At 38.4% G+C, this 22,010-nt stretch overlaps 1 protein-coding gene across 4 annotated transcripts in view; it reads left to right on the top strand.

The window, feature by feature from the left end:
* The window catches only part of vegfab (vascular endothelial growth factor Ab), an 88,569-nt gene that overhangs the window by 62,283 nt on the left and 4,276 nt on the right, over nucleotides 1-22,010 (top strand). For 2 of the 4 annotated variants that reach the window (XM_087812160.1, XM_087812159.1), the window contains exons 4-8: nucleotides 10,440-10,482; nucleotides 11,531-11,727; nucleotides 12,799-12,875; nucleotides 18,446-18,478; nucleotides 21,678-21,752. In XM_087812160.1, coding sequence (XP_087668286.1) covers nucleotides 11,542-11,727; nucleotides 12,799-12,875; nucleotides 18,446-18,478; nucleotides 21,678-21,752 — 371 coding nt within the window. In that variant the 5' untranslated portion in view covers nucleotides 10,440-10,482; nucleotides 11,531-11,541. Of the gene's footprint in view, nucleotides 1-8,676; nucleotides 9,367-10,439; nucleotides 10,483-11,530; nucleotides 11,728-12,798; nucleotides 12,876-18,445; nucleotides 18,479-21,677; nucleotides 21,753-22,010 lie in introns of those variants that run through there. The other 2 variants (XM_087812157.1, XM_087812158.1) reach the window with 2 other exon arrangements.

Genomic DNA, 22,010 nt, shown 5'->3' with positions numbered 1-22,010 from the left:
TTCACACAGATAAGACGGATTGTGTTTGTGTGTGTGTGTGAGTGGGTAGCGACTTCACAAACACACCTGGTGATGTTCTCACAACAGAAGAAAAGCCCTCGGATCAGCCTCGGCAAACACCGGCCGTCTAATGGTCCCGGCCCCCTTGGATTCCACCGTCGACGAGGGAGGAGGAGAAGAATCCGGAGGTTTTAGTGCGAGAGAGTGAGAGGAAGCTCTGGGATGAAGAGTTAAGATCCATGAAACAGTCAGATTAACCCTTCTCATCCTGACAGACAAGCAGGAATTGACTTTGTGTTTCAAACTTTAAACATGCTGATTCAGCAGGTTTTAGGAATGGTTTTAGAGACTGAACTCACCTCTGGTCAGGAGGTAGTTTCACATGACTTTATCAAAACACAGCAGACAAACAGATCAATAAATAAACTCCCATGATTTATGATGTATCTGTTCAAACCGACGCCACCAAAGTCATTTTAGCTTTGCACTTCTTTCGGAAACTGATTTATTCTTGTGATTCGATTGTATTTTGTGTTCTGTGAGGTGAAATTTTCTTCTTTTTTTTTTATTCACCCTTTTTTCTGTGCCGGGAGATTAAGCCATACAAGTAAATCACAATTAATTGAAAACCTTCTTAAAAGCACCAAAAAGGCAACTTCTGTCCATCCTTGTATCCATACTTTCTGTGACTGTTTAAAAAAGAAAGCAAAACTCTGGTAGTTTTTTTTTGGTACAGAGCAGGAGTGTCAAACTAAAGCTCACAAAGGGCCAAATTCTTTGAGCAGGTTGAGGGCCAAACTAAATGTTCATTTCACTGTCTCCAACAGATAGTATAAGGTTGAATATGATTTATTTTTTTCAAGGCTCAATCTATCTTAACTTTGTCAGATTTTCCCATTAACATGTGTTTACTGAAAGTATTCCATCATTTACGTCCTTTATCTTTTTTTAAACACGCCATACTTGGCCCTTGAGTTTGAAAAAGATGCTTTTGACAGACAGACAGTTAAACTTGGACAAAGACATGAGCTCCTTGGCGGATGTTAACCTGCTGATGTCATAATAAACATAATTCCACGTTAGATTTAGTTTTATTTAGAGACATTTCTGACTAAAGTATTTTTTCATAAGTATTACTATCTGTGTGTACTTTCTGATTTCACAAAAAAACTCATGCGCTCCAAACGTCTTTCTTCACAAGCAGCCAAACCAGAAGAAGTTCAGCGTGTTTGACCCACGAGTTTCTCTCACGCTCCGAGCTTTATCGCTCAATAAACTATTCTGCAGGTGGATGTGTCTTCGACCCTCCGCCTCCCCGGGTCTTGTGATTTCTGACATCCGTCTTGTCTGTCAAACCCCTGCCAGGAGGATGGGATGTGGTTCTTATAGCCGTTTTAATTACCAACAGTTAAAGTAGCTGAATTAATGTGGGGTGTGTGCACGTGGTGAGGGTGAGTCAAACCCATGTTTGAGAAATATGACTTCCAGAGAAATGATAGGAGGCGCTTTTGTGTTAAATAGACTTGTACAGACTAAAAAAGGATGGTCTGGAACATGTCTTGGAGGGAAAAGGTTCAGATTTAAGAGTTCATATTATAGTTATGAACACACAAGTACAAACTGTGATACACTTGTCACTTTTGTTTCTAAAAACTGGGTTTTAATGACGATCTTTTATAGATGAAATGGCTTCATTGGGGTCTGAATGATTGTCATTAGTAATACAGCTTCACGTTAAAAAGGTTGCAAGTTTGCAACCTGCATTTGGTCTTGTTATTTAGAGGAGTACGGTTTCCTCCCACTGTCCAAAAACCCATTACAGGTTGATTGAGTACTCAGATTCATACATAAGTGTTATTATTTTTGCTTGAGACTCCTGTGTTGGTCTTGGTGGTGGCTTGACCTTTTAAGTATATAATTTATTGATTATTGTTTTGATTGTTTAAGCGCTTTGTGACCCTGGTCTGGAAAAGCGCTCCACAAATATAAATTACTTACTGTTATAGGCTGGCAACGAGTATTATTATTTATTCTTTTGGAAAGTTTGGAAATAATCATCAACAGTGTTGATGTTGTATGTTTCTAGAAGTCTTCACACTGATCAACTATATTTGCATTGATACGTTCTGTTTATAATCTTGGTTTGTGTTGTCAAATCTGATCGATCTAGAGATGTTTTTTGAAGAGCCCATCAATGACATCACGTTTCTGTAGTTCGGCCAATCGTACGTGACGCAAAAGTAATGGGGAAGCGTCGTCTCTGAATGCGATCTTGGGGCGCTGGAAAGGGCGACCCTTGTAGCCGCAATAAATAAGGATGGACGTTCTTGAAGAGTTACTTGCTTGTGTGGCTCACTTGGTAGAGGGCACCATTTTCATTTTCATTTTTGATTTAAAGTGTATTTGTGTGTGTTTGTGATAATTTGATAGAACTGATCTCTGATGTCCAGGTTCAGAGGAAAGGTTGTTTATAGTTTTCCTTTAGTTTAGTTTAATTTTCCTTTAGTTTTACTTTAGTTTAGTTTTGAAATAATTTGATTTATTCAACGGGACTGGTCCTGCAACACAGACCATGTATATAAGAAAGTTCAGAGTAGACTGTACTTTCTGTGGAGGCTCCGATCATTGAATATCTGCAAGAAGCTCCTCTGCATGTTCTACCAGTCTGTGGTGGCCAGTGTCCTGTTCTATGCTGTGGTGTGTTGGGGTGGAAATGTGTCCAAGAGGAGTGTCAACAGGTTGGAAAGGTTGATCAGAAAGGCTGGCTCTGTGGTTGGCATGAAGCTGGACTCACTGGTGACAGTTGCTGAGAGGAGATCATTGAACAAACTACTGTCCATCATGGATGATGACAGTCATCCTCTGAACACTGTCGTCAGTGAGCAGAGAAGTAGATGGATTGCACGAATGCTCCTCCCATGATGCAACACTAGTATTCTCAGGGACTCTTTCATTCCTCGTGCTATTAGGCTGTTTAATTCTGAGTTTGATCTTTATTCTTTATCTTTAGATTTAGATGGTGTCATCTTGCACTTTCTTTTTATTGCACCGCAGTATATGGCAATAGTATATAGGGTGTCTCCTGCCTCTTGCCCTGAGTAGCTGGCAAAGTCTTCAGCCCTTCATGTACAAAATAAAACTTTATTTAAATTGTAACTTTAAATGTCCATTTATGTCTATGATTTTCTTTTGTGTTTGACCTTCATGGCCACCATATCTTTATTATAATCTGATTACCCTTTTAGTAAAAAAAAAAAAAGCTGAAGAGTTTCTCTGTTTCGCCGTCTCTTCCGCTGGCAAGAGCTTCTTCTGAACTCTTTGAACTGTTTGAGCGAGAGAGCACAAAGAGCAACTGACTTACTGGAAGTGACCATGAGAGATAAAGTGAGCCGGCAGCTCTTTAAAAAATGAAGAAAAGAACCAGCAGAAGAGAGGAAGGCATTTCTCATTCTGGTTAAAAAAAAAAAAAAAAAAAAAAGCCGTTGAACTTTTGCTCCGGCTCAGTCCAAAAGCTTCTCTGCTTATTCCGAAGCAGGATGCCGAAGGAAGCGAGGAAGGGGCGATGAAGGGTCGCGGCAGACGTGCGACACGCTCCCGACAGCTGGCCTGGGTCGCCTCCACAAGTGACTGGTGATTTATACGACAGCGATCAGACGTGAGCGAAGTCATCTGTGCTGCATTAACATGAAGGCAGTTGTTACTAAACCTTTTCTAAAGAGGCTTTTTTTTTTTATCTTACTTTCATTATTATATAACTTAGTAGAAGTTTCAAAGGTTATCTAAAGAAGAAAAATGTGTTGCTCAGAAATGTCTCTAAAAGATTAAGTGATTCATCTGAAACAGGAGTTATAATAATAATTGCGGAACTTTTCTATTCAAGATGTTTTAAGCGAAAAGAAAGATATGTTTTTTTTTTCACTCTAGCTTCAAGAGAGAGACAGACGGGTAGAAGAAATTAGAGGAAGACGCGATGGTGGTAATGCATCAAAAAATGGATGTCAACCACTATTGAAGAAGGATATAAAAAGTAGCACGTAAACTTGAAATCAATGAATTGAAGGTCAGACTTGGAGACGGCAGCGTAAATTATTCATTCATTGGAATTCAAAGGCGTCGAAAACAATCAGAGGAAATAAAAGAAGATCCCTCGAAGTTGTCTATGGCCAGGTTTCCCAGTTCCAATCGTTCTTAAGGAAGAAACTATAAAAATATATTGTTATAGTCTAAATATCTAACGTTGTATTGTGGACACCAGTAGTTTACAGACGGATCACTTATATGTACTTTTTTGCATCACCACTGACCTAAGAACATTAGAATGTATCTTGAAAAATGAAATGAAAAATAACGAACGGTGCATGTTTTACTTGAAAGAGAAACATTGGTTTTATTGAGTCAATTTAAACTACAACAATTAGAATAACAAGTCAAAACCTGTCCTTACAGTACAATAACATTTTGATATTGAAAGTGAAATTCTTTTTCTTTTTTTTCATTGCCTGTCCAACCGGTGTCAACCGGATTCAGCTAATTAGTTGCCAAGAGAGGTTACTGTGTATTTTCATAAGGGTTAATGCAATTTAAAAATGTTCCAATATTGTTATAAGTCAACCTGTCGAAGGATGATTGAGGTGTACGGAGCGAAAAAAAAGGTGTGTGAGACAGTAATAATTTAACAGATCTTAGCGGTTACTTTATACACTCACAACAGTGTCACTTTCATTCTTACGTGCCTGAAGACACACACCTACACACAGACACACCTACCTACACACACACCTCCACATGCACACACACAGAGACAGTGCTTTATATCATTCATTGACAAAAATGCTGCAGGTTCATTCAAGTCCATGAAACACTTCAATGACTTAATTTTTAAAATGAATCTACAAATGAGACATAAAATTATGACCTGGTGCTCAACTGTGATCCCATTAATTCAAAATGAATAACTTTTTTTTTTTCTATTTGACCTTCTTCATTCATGTAAAAAAGCCAAATTCACCCTCAGATGGTCGCCAACCGCAACACAACGCTCATCTATCAACCGCATCTATTTTGTAATCAAACCTTGGTCTTTTTTGCCAACGGTATGAACTTCCTGTGCGTAACAAGTCAAGGAAACAGTTTGTGCTGGAATCCCCCCCGATGTTCAGGAAGCAGTGACGTTTTTTTCGCCAACATGCGTAAACGTACGAATCGATTTGAGGGGAGTGTGTTTATTGTACTTTCAGCACGGGAGCGTTTCATTAAATTCTGTTTGTGTATCATCCGCCGTCAGCACATGCACACTATAACCTTGCCCCCTTGTGCGTGTACATACCAACGCACACACACACACACACACACACTGAGTCAGCAGAAACAGGAGCTCGGTGACACCGCTAATGAACTCAAGTGTTATTCTTCAATTAAACCAGGGACGAATGCAGGGTCAAGGAACTCCTCTCCGAGAGACTCCAGTTACAGGAACATCTCTTCCCGAAAGCCATCTCACTTTCCTGCTCAATCATGTCTCAGCTCTCCCTCGACTATCAAGCCATTGTCTCGAGCCACGTTCACGTGTAAAATAATAGGTGGTTGGAAGTCGAAAGTGAGACGCATGCCTGCAAACTTAGATCATTTCATCACCTTGCATCAATCTGTCAGTGCAGGCATGACGAGCTGCGGTGAGATTTCCGCCCAGCAGAGGGCGTTACCACATCAGGGAGATCAACTAATATTCCTGTATTAAATATATATATATTTTTTATTTTATTTAAGATAGCATTTATCCTGCTTATTGTTAAATATGGAAGATTCCTATCCTACCTCATTTTAAATGTATTATTACTACCCTTAAAAAAATATATAAGCAACTGAGTGTCTCCCACATTTTTTCATCTATTATCCTGTTAAGCATCACCCACGTCCGCACAGAGACCTCTTTGTTTGGTTTTAAAGTTGGATAAATAATCGAATCATTCTGAAGTTTAAAATAGTTGATCTTTCTGCTAAGTCGATAAACATAAAATAAGAAAAGCTCTCACCCACAATTTACCAGCTCAACCAATTTACCGGAACTCAGATTCAGAACAAAATGGGAATCTGGAAAACGACAAATTATGAACGATTTTTAAAATAGAATTTGGAGAAACTACTGAATGATTAGATGATAGAACTTTATTGATCACTCAGGAGGTCTCCTTCGGGAAATTGTTTATTGGGAAATAAATGTATTTATTAGAATTTTTAGTTTCTATCGTTCCTTTTCTGCTTATTATATCTGTTTTAAAGCCTGTAAAAGGTGGCTGTAATTGAGGGACACTCTGGAAAGCCATTCATGAGCTGTATTCAATACAGATGACTTTGACTTTTGACCTTTATTGATCCAAATGGAAGTGATGCACAAAGATTGTTTTGGAGGCATCGCTTGCATTTTAGGTGCCATGTCTTCTAATGGAAATGTATAATAACTAAAATGTATTATAATTTTATAATAAATATCCCTTTAGCTTCTTATTAGAAAACAAATAAAAATAATAATAATAACATTTCATTTAAAGTGTCAAATCACAACATAACCGTTTTAAGACCCTTAAATAACACAATAAAAGAGAAGAGAACTTAAAAAAAAATGTTTTTATAGGCAGAAACCTAAAGCAGAACCAGACAACCTTATTACTATTTAAAGTTGTTGTTTTTTTTATATTATTCGTCTTTTCCTGCAGTTTTATTACACTTCTGTGTGTCTAACGCAGGGACAGCGAATTGTCATCATTAAGTTAGTGAGCAACTCATTAAGGATCTTCGACAGTCGGTCTGAAAAATGCGATTCTCTTTTCTTTCCTGCACTTCCTCCTCGGCTGTTGAAGATGAAGGAGAGGCCGAATTAAAGGAGAGTGAGGGGCAGAAAGGAGGAGAGGAAGCAGTCAGCCAGCCGTCAGGTGTCTCCTTCAGACTGGAACGTCATAGAAAATCTATTCAGCGTTATTTAGGGAGGGAGTCACGATGCGTTAACTCCCACTGCAAGCTGACCGGCGTGACACTGTGTCAACTGCAGACGTGCACACACACAAATGGAAAGAGGGAGGGAGTTGCAGGCGACGTGTCTAAACACACACACTCGCTCTCCGACTTGCTGAGTTTATAACTTGGAAACTAAAACTCACAATTATACTGTATGTTGAATCATCCTCTGAGAGTAGTCTTAGGAAATGTCAAGTCTGGATTTACTGTATCGGTAATATATTTTAAAAACTTCTACAGGTTGTCTGAGAAGATTTACTGTCAATTTGAATTAATTAAAGATAAGGATAAGATGTGATGGCCAGTGTTTGTGAGCAAAATATCTCAAAACCGATTTTAAACCTTAACTGCAGGATGAAGAAGAAATACCATCTGGATCCACCATTCATTTGAAGATTCATTCAGTAGGAGCTCTGGTTTGTGATATTTACGCTGGGATTTATCACTTTGAGATTGATATTTCAAATGCTAAAAAAAAGATAGTTATCATAATAAAATAAAACAAGGGCAACAGTTGCGGGTTAAACAACAAAAAATAATAATAAAAATTACATTATATAGTATTTTTAGGATATTGAAATAAATAATCGGTTACTGGTTTTCCGCATTATTTTTTAAAAACTCATTAATATTATTTTATTTCCACTAAAGTTATTTTTTTGTGTGTTTTTTTTATTTTTCAAGTGCTAAAAAAGACTTTAACTACCATGATGAAATAAATGAAGGACAACAGTAGTAGTTAAAACAATGAACTAAATTAATATATATCGCAATTAAAAATATATAGACGTAAATGTGTTTATTTTGAGGTAAAAGAAAGAAAAGTTAGGCCTTTAAATATTTTTTAAAGGATATCCCATTAGTAATGTGGTTCAATAAAAAATATTTTAAACTATTTATTTTATGTTTATTATCTTCTTTTTTTTTACTCGGTAATATTCTTTTATTCTCACGTAAGTCCTTTTTTTGTATATATTCATATTTCAAAAGCTAAAAAAAATAAACAATTATCCATCAGTCTGTACCACCCCCACAAAATAATCCCTACGTTAAGTTTATAACACTGGAAATACAAGTTTCTGACTCTTGAAATTTAATAAAAAAAACCGTAGTGGGTAAAAAAAAATCAAAAAAAAATCTGGATATTTGGGTGTCAATAGGCAAGCTGTTTTTATTTATTTTATTTTTTCAGTAAAATAAAAAATGTCTATTATAAATACATTTAAAAAAAATGATATTTAAATAAAGAATGAGGTTTAATATCTATTAAAACTTAATAATTCGATGTTTCATTATTATCAGTGACTCTCCACATAATTTGACTTTCTTAAGTTGTTTGTGTTATTTTATTACCACTTAAATACTGTTATATTGTATGTAAACATTAAATATTAATAATAAAAGCCCAAATTTTCAAATATTTCTAAAGCTGGTGATCACATGATTCACTAAAAACAAGCATGGTGCCTCGTTCCAGTGAAGAGCCCCAGACCCTGAAAGGCTCGTAAAAGCGCCACTGGAAAAGCTTCAAAAAAAAAGAAAGAATCCTCTGGTAGTGCTGTTGATCGGCCTACAGAGGACCCACCTACCCCGTCTAATGGTCCAATAATGATCCACGCCCAACGGACCTCCCCAGCCAGCTCCAGTCACAGCGTGGATAGAGACTGAGGTGGATGTTAGTTAGTAGTCGTCACTGCTGAACACGCGCGCACACACACGCACACACGCGGCTCGACTGACAGAAGCCAAAAAAAAAAGCCAGTGGACACAGTGAAAGTTGTTGAACTCCTGTCTCTCTCACTGACCGCGGGTCCGGTCCAGGTGTCCCCCCACCAGCACCACCAGCACCACCAGCACCACCAGCACCCGCCCCCCACCCCCCCAGGGCTGGAGTAAGGAGCGCAAGTTTCCAATGGACTCTGGGCTCTTGGAGGCGACTGGAGCGGCAGGCATGGGAATACCTCTGTAATGTGGATAGCTAATCCGCAGGAAAATAAAGGTCTGCTGCGGAACCATGTGAGACGTTTCTCGTCTTGGATTCTCGTGTTCCTGGATATTCTGAAGAATATTGGCAACAGTTGAAGAAGTTTGACGCGCACCAAGGATCGTACGACCACCCCTGGACCAACATGGATGTGGAGCCCCCTGCTCCTTATTTAGAAATAAAACTACAAGTTGTGTAGTACTTGTGGGGGAAACAAATCGCTTTTTTTTTGGCTGCTTTGATTTTTTTTTTTTTGGTTCTTTCTTTCTTTTTTTTTTGTTTCCAAACGTGTGCGTGTGGATTAGATTGTCAACACAATGAACTTTATTGACAGTTTGACTTTATTATTTTTGACGCTGTCGGTTGTCAAGGTGAGCATACTCGTCGACCTCTATTAGATCGTCCTTGTGTCTAGGTCACCGGTAGAATAAAACATTTTGGGGGACATTTATTTAGGGGGGGCGACATTGAAACAATCGTTGCGCGCAGACCCGGGTTTCCTAGCAGGTCGTGACGCATGATTTCTTGACATTATTATTTCCCCTTTAAGTTGCGTGAGTGTGGCAGATCCCAGGCCTGCTCTGGAGCACCTTGAGGGATATATTTACGTTTTAAAGAGGCAGAGGCTTCTTTCTGAATTAGGACAGGTTCGCGTCCAGACGCGGACTTCTTTTTTTTTACGCACCTTCTTTTTTTTTTTTTTTTCCATCACTTATATAATGGAACTCTCACCGAATCTTCAACCGGTTCCGTTTATTTGTTCGTCCCCAGCACTGTAAATAGTTGCTCATATAATCATTAATCGAAAGGCTCGAGCAAAGGTGAAGCGACACTTTTTTTTCTTTTTTTTTCCACGACCAGCATCTCCGTGTTTTATTCCACGAACCAGCTGGTTCTGAGGATCCCGGGATGCGATCCCGAACTCATCCTTCTTTAGCTCCAACATTAGCAGCTTGACGCCTCAGAACAGTGTAAAGGGTGGGGAGGGGGTCTCTCTGAACCCAGCGGACCCCCTCACGCCACCGGGAAGTGGGCGGGGCCTGTGGCTCGTCTTCTTCATCAAGAAACGGCGCGTCTCACGCAATATTGGCGTGATGTTGCACCGGGTGCACGTGACGTCGTGGACGTGGAAAGTTGCCCAAAAAAAAAAAAAAAAAACAGTGGTGACAGGTCGAACCCTGCTGTAGTCAAGGGGGGGTTAAATTCTTACCGGCTTTAATGTTATTAATCTCTGTTGCCCGGGAGCACAGGACATGTCGAGTGGAACTAAAGTGACATTAAATTATTTCCACGTTATAAAGTTTTGCCACGAAGCTCTCCCAAGTTTGTTTCTTTTAAAACTAAATTTACTGCCTTGAGTATTTCAAAAACCATGCAACTTTTATTTTGAAAAAAAAATCATGATTAAAAATGTCTCTAACATCCGGTTCTCTCGCCCTCTCAGAGCGCCCACATACCGAAGGAAGCAGCGAGAGGTCCACATGATGGTAGGTGTCCACGGCGCACCGTGGGAATACACTGCTGGCTCCCAGCCAGACTCCTAAGAGATTTTTTTGGGGGGGAGGGCGGGGAGGTGGGTTTCACCTTGACGATATTTGGGGAATCACCGCCTCCTAGTGGCGAGACCGTGTAGAACCCCATGAACCCCCGGCTGTTCTTAAATATCATTAGCTGAATTCTTCATGAGGTACAGCCGAAGGAACCGTGAATGGAATTTCACCCTCTTAGCTAACTATTTCACAGTTCCAAATGTTACTCAATCCCGGTTGAAAATCCCCGGCTGACCTTTTTAAAGTGAACGTGTTTGGTTTGGCACCGCAGATGAATCGCTTTAAATCATCTGTTGCTTTTTAAATGATTGTTCATCTGTCACTTTTTAAATGGTGGACCTGGATATCAAGAAGATCAAGGATCAACTCACACAAGCAAAATATTCGGTAATTAGTGACAGGTTTTTGTACGTTTTAAGCACAACGTCTCGGCATAAAGTACGACATTTACATTGTATTTTTTTAAACCAGTTGTGTCGATGAAAAATTAGCATTATATACTATATGTGCACAAAATTACTTGTAACTTCCGTATGAATTTGTGCCGATACATAGATATGTGGCCAGTATATGTATCTGAGTAGTCGCAGTCAAGAAGAAGTGCTACCTGCAAAATGCTATGTAGATGGAAAGCAAGACTGATGACTCACTTTCATCTGTACTACCTAGTAGAAGCTAAATGTTTGCTAAATAGGTTCTAAATAGTAGCTACATTATCGGTTGTTCCGAGGTGGTATGCTAGCTGTAGCTCACTATTGTAAAACGCTGAGTAGCAAGTAGTTTACCCGTGTGTCTCCATGGAAGGAAGTAGAAAGAAATGATCGGATGTTTTAAGATGCTGTGTTAGGTAGTCAACTTCCGTGGTACAGAGTTAAAGCAACACATTTTTCGAAAAGTAGGTTCACAGAAATAGCGAAGTAGTTAGCGTTGACGTTGTCAAGCTAGTTTGACGATGAAGTATTTGACTCCCAATTTCCCTTTTCAGTGATCCCATTGATGGAAGTGTACAACAAGAGCTTGTGCAAGCCTCGGGAGCTTTTGGTGGAGATCCTGGAAGAGTACCCGAATGAATTGGAACACATCTTCATCCCGACCTGCGTGGTGCTGACCCGCTGCGCCGGCTGCTGCAATGACGATAATCTACAGTGTATGCCCACGGCCACCTATAACGTTACAATGGAGGTGAGGACAATACATGTATTCTTGTTGCGAGTCTCTACAGAGACAATTCAATTGTTGCTCTATATTGCCTACCATTTGATAGGGAAACAACTGAAACTTTTTACAATGTAAAATAACTATATTTTCTTTTAGATCATGTTATTCTTGTTTAAAAGGTTTTTCTCCTAACAATTCTCAAATGTTATTGAATTCCTTACACTCCCACTTTAGACAACCATGAATCTATACACAATTATCTGATCCTGTTTTTTGTACGTTCGTGAATAAAACACAACACTCCATATAATTCTTGACAATTGTCTTTGATAAATGATATGTTAACCAGTGTACTACACCATCTACAATTCATTTCCTTTTGTTAAAGAAATATTACATTTTTACTTAAATGGCACTTATGGAAGTCGAGATGGATCCAATCATGTAAGTAAGTAAGTCATTTTTATTTGTATAGCGCTTTTCCAGACCAGGGTCACAAAGCGCTTAAACAATCAAAACAATATTCAATAAAGTATATACTTTAAAGATCAAGATAAAACTGATAACACAACAGGAGTTCCAGAAAATCAAGGAAAAGCCTGAACAAATAAAAATGAAAGATGTTTCTTGAAGGAGTCAGTAGACTCGATCAAGCCTTAATTCCTTATGACCTTTAAAAGTGACACTTTTATTTGGATTATTAAGTAATTTTTTTTAATGATTTTGGATATTTGAAATATGAGTAACCCTCATTTATTTCTAACCTATTATGAATCATAAGGTCATAAAGTCCTTATTTGAAGGTTGTCCTTCAGAAAACATCTGATAAATGTTCTGACTAATAGCACTAACTAGCTACACTAACTAGCCAGTTAATGGATAATTGAATGAGTTTTCAAAAGGGTTAAAGTTTCCATTATGTTTTAGCCAAATGTACTTCTTGTTTCTAAACTATCACCTAAATGATCTTCATAAAACACTTTTATAGTTCCTTGTTTATTTTCACTTTAGGCATGGTTAGTATATGAGCTAAAATGTGGACAAATTGTCTTTCGTGTCAATGACTCTTATTGGATGTTTGTCTTCTTTTTCCAGATTAAAAGAATAAAGCTCCAAAGGCAATCAAGGGACATATTTATGAGCTTTACAGAACACAGCGCATGTGAGTGTAGGTAAGAAACCCTAAAAACACACGTACACACACATGTAACAAATGAGCTCGTCATGGCTGGTTGTGCCTCTGAAGATGCTAGTTCCGTTGCTGCTTCTACGTGGTTTGAAGGGTTAACTACAGCGTCCTGCGGCACCAAAAAGGAAAAGTAAAAACCAGTTGTTAGCTGCTCCTAACTACTGTTTTACATAGAGATGCACGATAATGATCTTTGCTGAAAGAAAAAATAGAAATGTGGTTTTGAAAAAAATCGAATTATATAACAAAATATGCCTAGTAGAAAATTAAAGTTGTCATTGTGTACAAGTAAAAAGAAATATTTCCCAGAGGAAGTTATATCTATCATGATTTGTTCACCCGAAACAAACCCTATTTCAACATAAAATAAAGCTCCCCCTACGGTACATTTTCGGCGCCATCTGTTTATTATTACATTAGACTGAATTTGACAACCCAATCAACAAACGTGATATTCTCATGTTTCAAACTTAGCAAAGATACGGATGATCCTGAAAGCAGCAGACCAGGTTTGCCATTGTTCCTCTGACCACTGCCACTGCTGGTTATCCTCATTCCATCTCCTTGCTCAAGTGAGAGATACTTTTGTGTTAACACGGCTTCTAAATCCTTTGTTTTCCTCGGGAGGCATGTGGAGGTCACCGTTGAAGCAAAGTAATTTTAGTTATTGATCTCTTTGTGATAAGAAGCGCTTGTCCTTTCCGTACCCTCCATCCTCTCATATTAGATCTGAGTCACATGTTTAATGTGTTTCATCTGGCAGGAAACTTGAATTGGATTACTGTTATTATGTCCCTCATTTTGTCAAATTAAAAGATTGAACGAAAAGAGATTTCTTAACCAACTACATTTGAAAGTAGTGTTGTAGATTAGACCTTAAATTCTGCTTCAAAACTAAAATAAAAAAATAAAATGTTTAAAGGCCCAATATGTTTGATTTAAAATAGGGTTTCTGGCTCCCCCTAGGGTCAATTCTCCTTATCGTTTCTAAGGAAACATACAGGATCTTGTTGTGTCAGTTTTTTTTGTTTCTATTCCCAGTAACTTCAAAAAGTCTATCAGTCTATCAAGTCACATATTCTCTGACTCACCACAGTAAAGCAGTTTGATGGTCATGTGACTCCCAGGGACAGTCGTTGAAACAAAGTTATGAAGTTAAGATCAATAAAAGCTAGATAATTCTAATACAGGATTCAAGACTGCCCATTATTAAACCAATAATTACAGTGAAAATAATAATAATGTACAAATGGTACGTATTGTTGTTTTAAAGCTTCACCTTGACTTTTATGCTTTTTATTATTTCATCTTTCAGGCGAAAAGTCATTTTTCTTTTTTATTATTCATGAAAAAGTCTTCTTTTATGTTTTGAATCGCTCTATGTTCTCTAAATGAGGCGTGAGTTTGTCTAACATGGCAGCCCTCGGGAGACAGAAACTGTTGTGAAACAGATAAAGCGATGTTTCGCAAACATCTGCCGGCATTTATTGTTAAGCTTACATCTGTCATATCTGACGGCATCTGACTGAAGGTTTTAAGCGCTGGATGTCTTCAATGTTTTTTGAGGGGGCTGTGAGGATTTTGTTTTATTGACCGTCGTATCTAGCGTTCATGTTTACGCAGCACTAAGTGCGTCACTGGGAGAAAGGAAAGCGCAGAAAGAATCAAACTCCACCTCCTGCTCTTTATCCAGACACATAATAGAGAGCTTTAGTCAAAACCCTGAACACATCTCACCTCCAATCCAATGAAAAGATGCTTCGAGACGAACGAAAACACACTTCCACGATAATGTCGAAATAGTAATCCGTTCATTTGTAGTGATACTTTAGCTCAGCCGAGATATGACTTTGCAAAATGGTCCCGACTGTTGACAAAAAGCTTCCCGTGTGCGTTGAGTGGAGCAGCAACAGACACAGATTATATCAGCGGCTCATTTCTGTTATCTCGTCCACTCAGTAATGATGCAGGCTACTTAGAAACCACAGAGCAGATCCACATTAGACTCACGCCGGCGACTCTCACGCAGCCCTGCAGCATCTCACCAGATCCCCTCTTGTCAGGATGTTATCATCGATACTACATTCACTCTGAGAGCTAAATGATAAAAATACTGCCAGGCAACAGTCCTGAAAGAAAATCCCTTCAGTCATATTAAGAGACTATTAATGAATAATGTAAATCAATCCAAAATAAAATTGGGGCTTTTTTTGTTTTGTTTTTTAACTAAAAGGTCCTTCCAGTCCATATTAAGTGTAACTTAAGTAAGTAAGTAATGGAGTTTTTTAAAGCGCCTTTCTAGACCTCGGTCACAAAGCGCTTGAACAATCAAAAACAATACACAGTTAAAATATATACTTTAAAAGGCCAAGACACATAAGACAAAAACAGGAGACCAAGGGAAAAGCCTGCACAAATAAAAGTATCTTAAGAAGTTTCTTGAAGGAGTCAGTAGATCATCAAACACAGAGGGAGAGGAAGATCGTTCCAAAGCTTAGGAGCAACAGTCTGGAAGGATTTCTCTACTCCGGTCCGGAAGCATGTTCAGGAACCATCAGTAGATTCTGATCCACAGACCTCAGAGCCCGAGCTGGGGTGTAAGGCTGGATCAGATCAGTGATGTAAGGAGGAGCCTGACCATGAATAGATCTGAAAGTAAGAACCAGAATTTTAAAATGGATCCTGAAAGAAACTGGCAGCCAGTGTAGAGTTTTAAGGATCGGGGAAATGTGAGTTCTTCTACTATAGCGAGTCAGAATTCTCACTGCAGAGTTTTGTATGAACTGCAGGACTTAAGTGCAAGTCATGTGCAAACATCTGCTAGTAAGTATTGAACTTTCAGTGTAATAAAAAAAATCCAACAGTGTTATTAGTGCTAATGATGTTGTTAGAGTAACAATAAACTAGCAAAAAGTATTTATTTTGCGAGACACTAATCACAAGATGTTCTTTTTAGACGGAGCAATAATGTTATTTTGAGAAGATCCAAAATCAACCATGTCGGTGCAAATCTTCGCCTTTGTTCGCCAAACTCATTAGTGAAACCTGTTGCTTGCCAGTGGATAAATATTTTGTGCCGTATCAAAGAAATGTTGTCATTTCCACCGTAGCCTTGAGCTTGGAAAGCCTCTTTCATTTATTAGTGGAATTGCTCAATAAGCGGAGAAGCTGTTGAAACTGTAAATATGTTCGATGTTATGACACCAGTGAGAGTTTGGCAAGTGTTCGCCCGTGCAGATGTGAGTTGTGGTGACGGTCTATAGCTAATCCGTGCCGCCTTTTCAATCGAGTTCTTTCTAATGAGTTAAACATTGTGTATCAACATGGTATCGACATGTACTCTTTAAAAACGAAAATGATTAAGAAATAAATATTTTCCATTTTCAGATGTATTTAAATTTCCTAGTAAAGCTAATAAACGTCTTGTGAAAGTTAATAAAAACAACCCACAATACAATATGTTTTTGTACATACAGTGTGTGAAAGCCATTTTATAATATTAATCTGCTTTTTTATGATAATGCATGGACTTCATCTTTTTCTTCTTTCATTGTGGAAACCTATCATTCAGAATTTGCAGCAAAACGTCTGAGGATAATTAGACGTACATATCATTCAGAATAAAACAACATTTTTCTTTCCTCATTTAATACACTATTAAAGATATAAGTTAAGGCTCTAAATATGCATTTGTAATGCAGTAAGTTTGTTGACCGAGTGTGTACATGATATCCCGTCTTTTTGCCGCACGCCTCTAGTGGACATTTAAGGAACTGCAGCCTTTTGCACTCCTGCGTTGGCTTCACTTAAAAAAAAAATGAGTCAGGTTTCAAACATACGTGATGTCATTCCGAGTCTCCATATATATATTAAAAAAACACTGTGGAAGACTGTGCTCATTCAGACTTCAAAATGCTGATGAAAGAGAAAGTGAGCAAGTGGATGAAACCGGGATCACGTCGCGCTAACAGAACACTATTATTACTTCCAATCCTTCCAATTTGCAATGATTACCGGTTTTGATTTTATTTTCCAGTCTCCACTTCAACACGGCAATTTTTTGGAATCTGCTGCATAGATTCTCTCCAAACCCAGAAATTCATGATCAAACTAGAAAATGCCATTTAATCCACAAAGCCAAAACTAATCAGATCGATGTGAAGGAGGTGGACTTTCTCTTACGTTAGGTTGTGTCGACGCTCAAGCCCGAGAAGAGAGAACAATACTTGGATACTTGGATACTTAATGTAGAAGAGTAGCTAAAGGAGTAATAGGTGGTACAATCACACTTCTATCAAATTCATATTCACGACATACTTGTTGCTTTTGTCCGTTTTTATCACTTCCTGTTTTGACACTTAATGATTGGCTGATTTGTTTATTGCTTTTTTTATTAGTCATAAACACACATGACTGTTGACTTCTTAGTGAACAAGTACATCACGATATTATGATTTACATAAAGGACTATAGAACTATGAACCGAATCTGTTCAGGTGACCTTGTGAATTTTTGCGTTAAGGGTTCACCGCTAATGACTTATCAGGGATGAGTATTTACCTATTTCTAAAAATGGCCGTGGTCACATGGATCATGGTCATCTTTTACTGAGTAGTCCGGCATCCTCGGAGTCTTTTCGTCAGATACTTCCGGTACCTAAAACGATCCGAGTTAGGTTTTTAAACCAAATCTTTATGAAAACCTGATATGTTCAGAAGGATGTCAGGCTTGTTGGTCGGTCAATCCGTCTACTACTATTTCCTATTATTTATAGATAGAAAATAGATACACAATGTTATTAATCATTTAGCTTGTATTGAAGTAACAACTGCAGAGTGTCTCCTCAGGTTAAACTCCTTGTTGACGGCACAGACACTGTGACAGAAAAGACACATGGGAATGACTAAGACATTCGCTTTTTATCAGTTCATTTGTTGTTAAATCTTCTCATTTCCATGTCATTTTCACATCACTTTGACTCGACTGGAGCTCCTTGGCTTCCGGTTAAATGTGGCCTTTGCCAAAAAGCGACGCAAGTGTCACAAAGCAAAACTACAAATTAGATTCATCAGCTTTTTGACAACATTCACTATTCGTTGGTAAATTACTTGTAGGGATGGATATGACTTGTAGGACTAAGTTGAGTAGCTCAAGTTAAAGGAGCAATAATGCTTCTAATCCAAACAACCGACAGGACGGAAGTGTAAATAATTTAAATTAAAAATAATAATGAAAGTGATTGTTTACTGTTGGACAACACTGACTGTTAATTCACGTCACAAGTTTTGAAGAGAGCTCTTGGGCTGTAAGTCCATGACCTTTTTGTGAACATTCATCATTGTTTCCCAAGACTTTTGGTAAACTCTTTCTCCATCAAGTATCAGCTCTTGCACACACCCCTTTGTGTGGCGTGTGTGTGCTTGCAAGTGTGTCAAACATAAAAGTGTGAAACCTCCTGCCAAAACACAGGCATGTCAGCGGCTTTGAAAAGATTGATATGCGGTTATCTGTTTATTTAGAGAAGGTTATGTGAAACTTTTTTTTTTTTTGCAGGTCAAGGATAGAACTGAAAGAACAGAGAGAAAAGTGAGTACTGGTTTATTTTCTAGTTGGATGTTTGGTGTTGTGATTGTGCGACTTCTGCAACTCTGCTTCTTCATTTTCCCACATTTGCAAGTTTGCTATAAAACAATGGAAGTGAAGCGCATTCGCTGACGAAAAATCAAATCATTTTTTTCAAAACAAGTACAAAACATATCTGTTTAAATACTGTAGTTCAATAACACAGGTTTGTCAGTCATCGGAAGTAAGTACTTTGAAATACAATTATTTATCATTATTAATTAAAAAAGAGGCAATAAAAAAGAAGTGAAGAACAAACCATCATACACATCAAGTGCGTTCCAATGAGTAGTGTGCGAAAATGTAGTGCGCAATGAGCACTCAATTGGAGCACTCAATTGGCCAGAAAATTGAGTGTGGATTGATGGACACTTTCCACAATTAATGGCCGCCAATTTGGTGACGTAGATGACGCTAAACGGAAGTCGTCTTCGGAGCAGATACCGGCGTAAATGTCTCTAGAAAACACTCAAAATAACAGTAATAACAAAATTAAACACAACTTAACTTGTTGCGATGAGCGCTGTCAAGAGTCTGTGATAGTGTTCCAACAGCTGGTTGCAATAAGCATTAAAAAGTAGTAGAAGAAGAAGCTGTCGAGTCATTACCAGTAAGTGTGTAGCGGCAGTGTTTGATTTGAGACAGTACTAGTCTGTAGAAATGTGCGCACTGCTCAAGTAAGTGGACCGTCTTACAGTGTACTGTAAAGCAGTGCACTTAGATTAGTGCGCGATTTGAGACACGGCAACACACCTGTTACCAGATTACGTAACACTTGAGTATATTATTGTCTCCAAGTAGTACTTCTATCTAAAGGACTGTCTTAAGATAGAAGTACACCTATTTGTGGCCCATCTGATGTCCAAGTGTAGTAAGAGTGTGGCCTCCATGCTAGTACATCAGATGGTAAAGAAATAGAGGTTATTTTTTCTAGCATATATTAACATTTGTTTAATCTTTAGATTATATAAAGTATGTTGTAAAGATTAATTATTTTAAACAAACAAAAAGAGCAAAATCTGATACAAATGGTCCAATTACTAAACATGGATGTATTACAAAATATGAATCTAAACAGCCTTTATTTAGTGATAGACATTTCCTACTCTATTATTTCAAATGAATCAAAAGTGATTTTCTTTTTCCTCCAGTGAATGCTTTCGCTTCTTCATTAACAAATCCACCGCGTCTCATTCTTAATTCCACCTCATCTGGCCCTCAATAGTTTCTGCTTTACTGAACCCGGGCTGAGGTTTTGCTGAGAGAAGCAGGTGATGATGAACTCGGGGAAGACCGGCAGGTGATCGAGCGACACTTTGAGAGATCACTGACCTCTCCGTACCCGTCCTTCACCCCCTTCCTTCCTCTTTACATTCCTACCTTCGTTCATTTACTGTTTCAATCCCAGTTACCGGTCGCTTTGCCATAGATAAGGGTTTTTGAAGAACTCTTTATAGTCCGCCTTCGAGCAGCACAACTCGGTCGTTAAATGGCTTGAAAGGAACAGTCGTCGTTATCTATAGGTTGCCGGGTGCTTGTATTTTGGTTTTATGTCGAGTTGTCAGTCATTTAGATAAGACTGCGTTTGGAGACCTCCTATTTAATCTTTTCTTAACCGTTTTATGGGCCGGACTTCGGTGGCGTGCTGCTCCGAAGCTGATAGTCGGCGAGGTCAGTGAACTCGGCATTCTGTCGTCGAGTGGTCTCACTTACTTTTACTGTCCTTCACACGCGTGTCATCACCGCGAGACAAACCAGTGGCGTTGATGATGTCAACACGGATGATTGATGTTTGACATTTAATGTAAAATCTTTTTTTTTACATTTAGTTAAGAATTTCAGGAAATAGATTTAATTAAAAATGGACAATTTTAATAATACTGAATATTATTATCATGATTCTCAATAAACCAAATTCAATTTTAAAAACAAAACTCATGTTAATTCTTTAAATTCTTGGCGTGATTTAAATTACTGTTAAAAGCGACTTAAAGTTCACATTGCCAACAACATGGAATAGCGACCAGCCTTGCTTTATTAATTTTACAGTTATATAAATGACTTTATTTGAAAAGCAAACCCCAAAAGTTAACGTGACCAAGAATGTGGCTAATATATTGGTGGCTAATTATTAGCTATAGCATGAACTAAGCTAGCACCTTCTCTGTATGTGTAAGGATGTACCACATCATTAAAATAGTAAATTGTAATTAATTTAATATGATAAAAGGCAAATAAATATTTTTTTTATAAGTTTGTATCGGTCTGACTGTAATGCTAAGTTAGCATAGCTGCTATTTTCCATTTTCTGCTAACATAGACTTGACTATAGACAGTCATCTTTCCTCCATTAATATCAAATAAAACTTAATTTAGAAAGTAGTGCAGCCCTCCAGAAGCTTTATATAGTATTTTTAAAAGGGATAATATTTTGTTTTATTTTCTAAAGTCATGTTTAAAGAAAGAAACGACATCGGAAAGTTTATGGTTATTCTGCCAATAAATCTACTAAGCCAGCAGGTAGCTAGCAGGTGGTCTTCCTACCATAAAATATACATTTATTTCTTACTGAAGTCGACATTTAGCCCCTAAAATAAAATTGCTTCACAGCAAATTTTGTGGGAATTTGTTCAGCGTGTGCACTTGAACTTCCAGGTGTCCTCAGGAAGTGCCAGATCTGCTCCTCCTGTGAAGAGACCGAACTAAGTATCCGCTACAAAGACTATGACCCAGTTAAAACGGAAAGATGCTGTTTTGTTGCAATCCAGCTTTAATGTCCGCCACTCATCTGGGAAATCTTAGAGGAGCGAAGCGAGCCAAACCTCAACCCCAATAAAAGCTTACATAGTCTGCAGAGTATTCGGACAGTTTGATCATTGTTCTGCGGGCTGGAACATTTGATAGTCATTATTAGGATAACTGTGGGAAAGCAAAACATTAAGAGGCTTATGTTTCGGACGCGACAATGTAAAAGCATTGTTCAGCCCGAGCTAGAAATTGTTGTCCTTCTGCTTCAAAATCCATCCCAATCATCAGTCATTTGTTCCCATAAATCCGTCATTACGGCGCTAATCGGTGAGAATCTGCGACGTCGCTCTCCACTTCCTCTCTGCCGCCACGCTCTCAGGCATCCTTCTGCCTTCTTCTCCTCTCTCTCTTCCAGAACGTCCCGGAAAGGCAAGGGCAAAGGCCAAAAGAGAAAGCGAAAGAAAAGCCGAGACAAAACAATTGCCGACGCGTATGTCAGCTCCGCCTTCTCCACCTACCTGCACCTGAGTGTTGCGCTGCTCATTACTAAGCTCATTTGGGAGGAGCTTTTTTGCCCCTTTTAATTTGCACCATTCCATTTTTTTGTTGTGTTTTTTTTTGTTTTTTTTGTTGGTCGATCGGCATGTTGCTTTTGTGAACGTCTTGTGTTTTGTGTGTGTTGTCAGCTGTGTCCGTCCCTCCAGGATTGTGTAGCCTCTCGTGTCAGTGTTGTGGGCGAAACTTTTTT

Source organism: Callionymus lyra, chromosome 17 (assembly GCF_982586985.1).
Source record: "Callionymus lyra chromosome 17, fCalLyr1.hap1.1, whole genome shotgun sequence".
Classification (NCBI taxonomy): Eukaryota; Metazoa; Chordata; class Actinopteri; order Syngnathiformes; family Callionymidae; genus Callionymus; species Callionymus lyra.
Note: the sequence above shows the minus strand (reverse complement) of the source record. Positions and strands in the feature narration are given on the sequence as shown.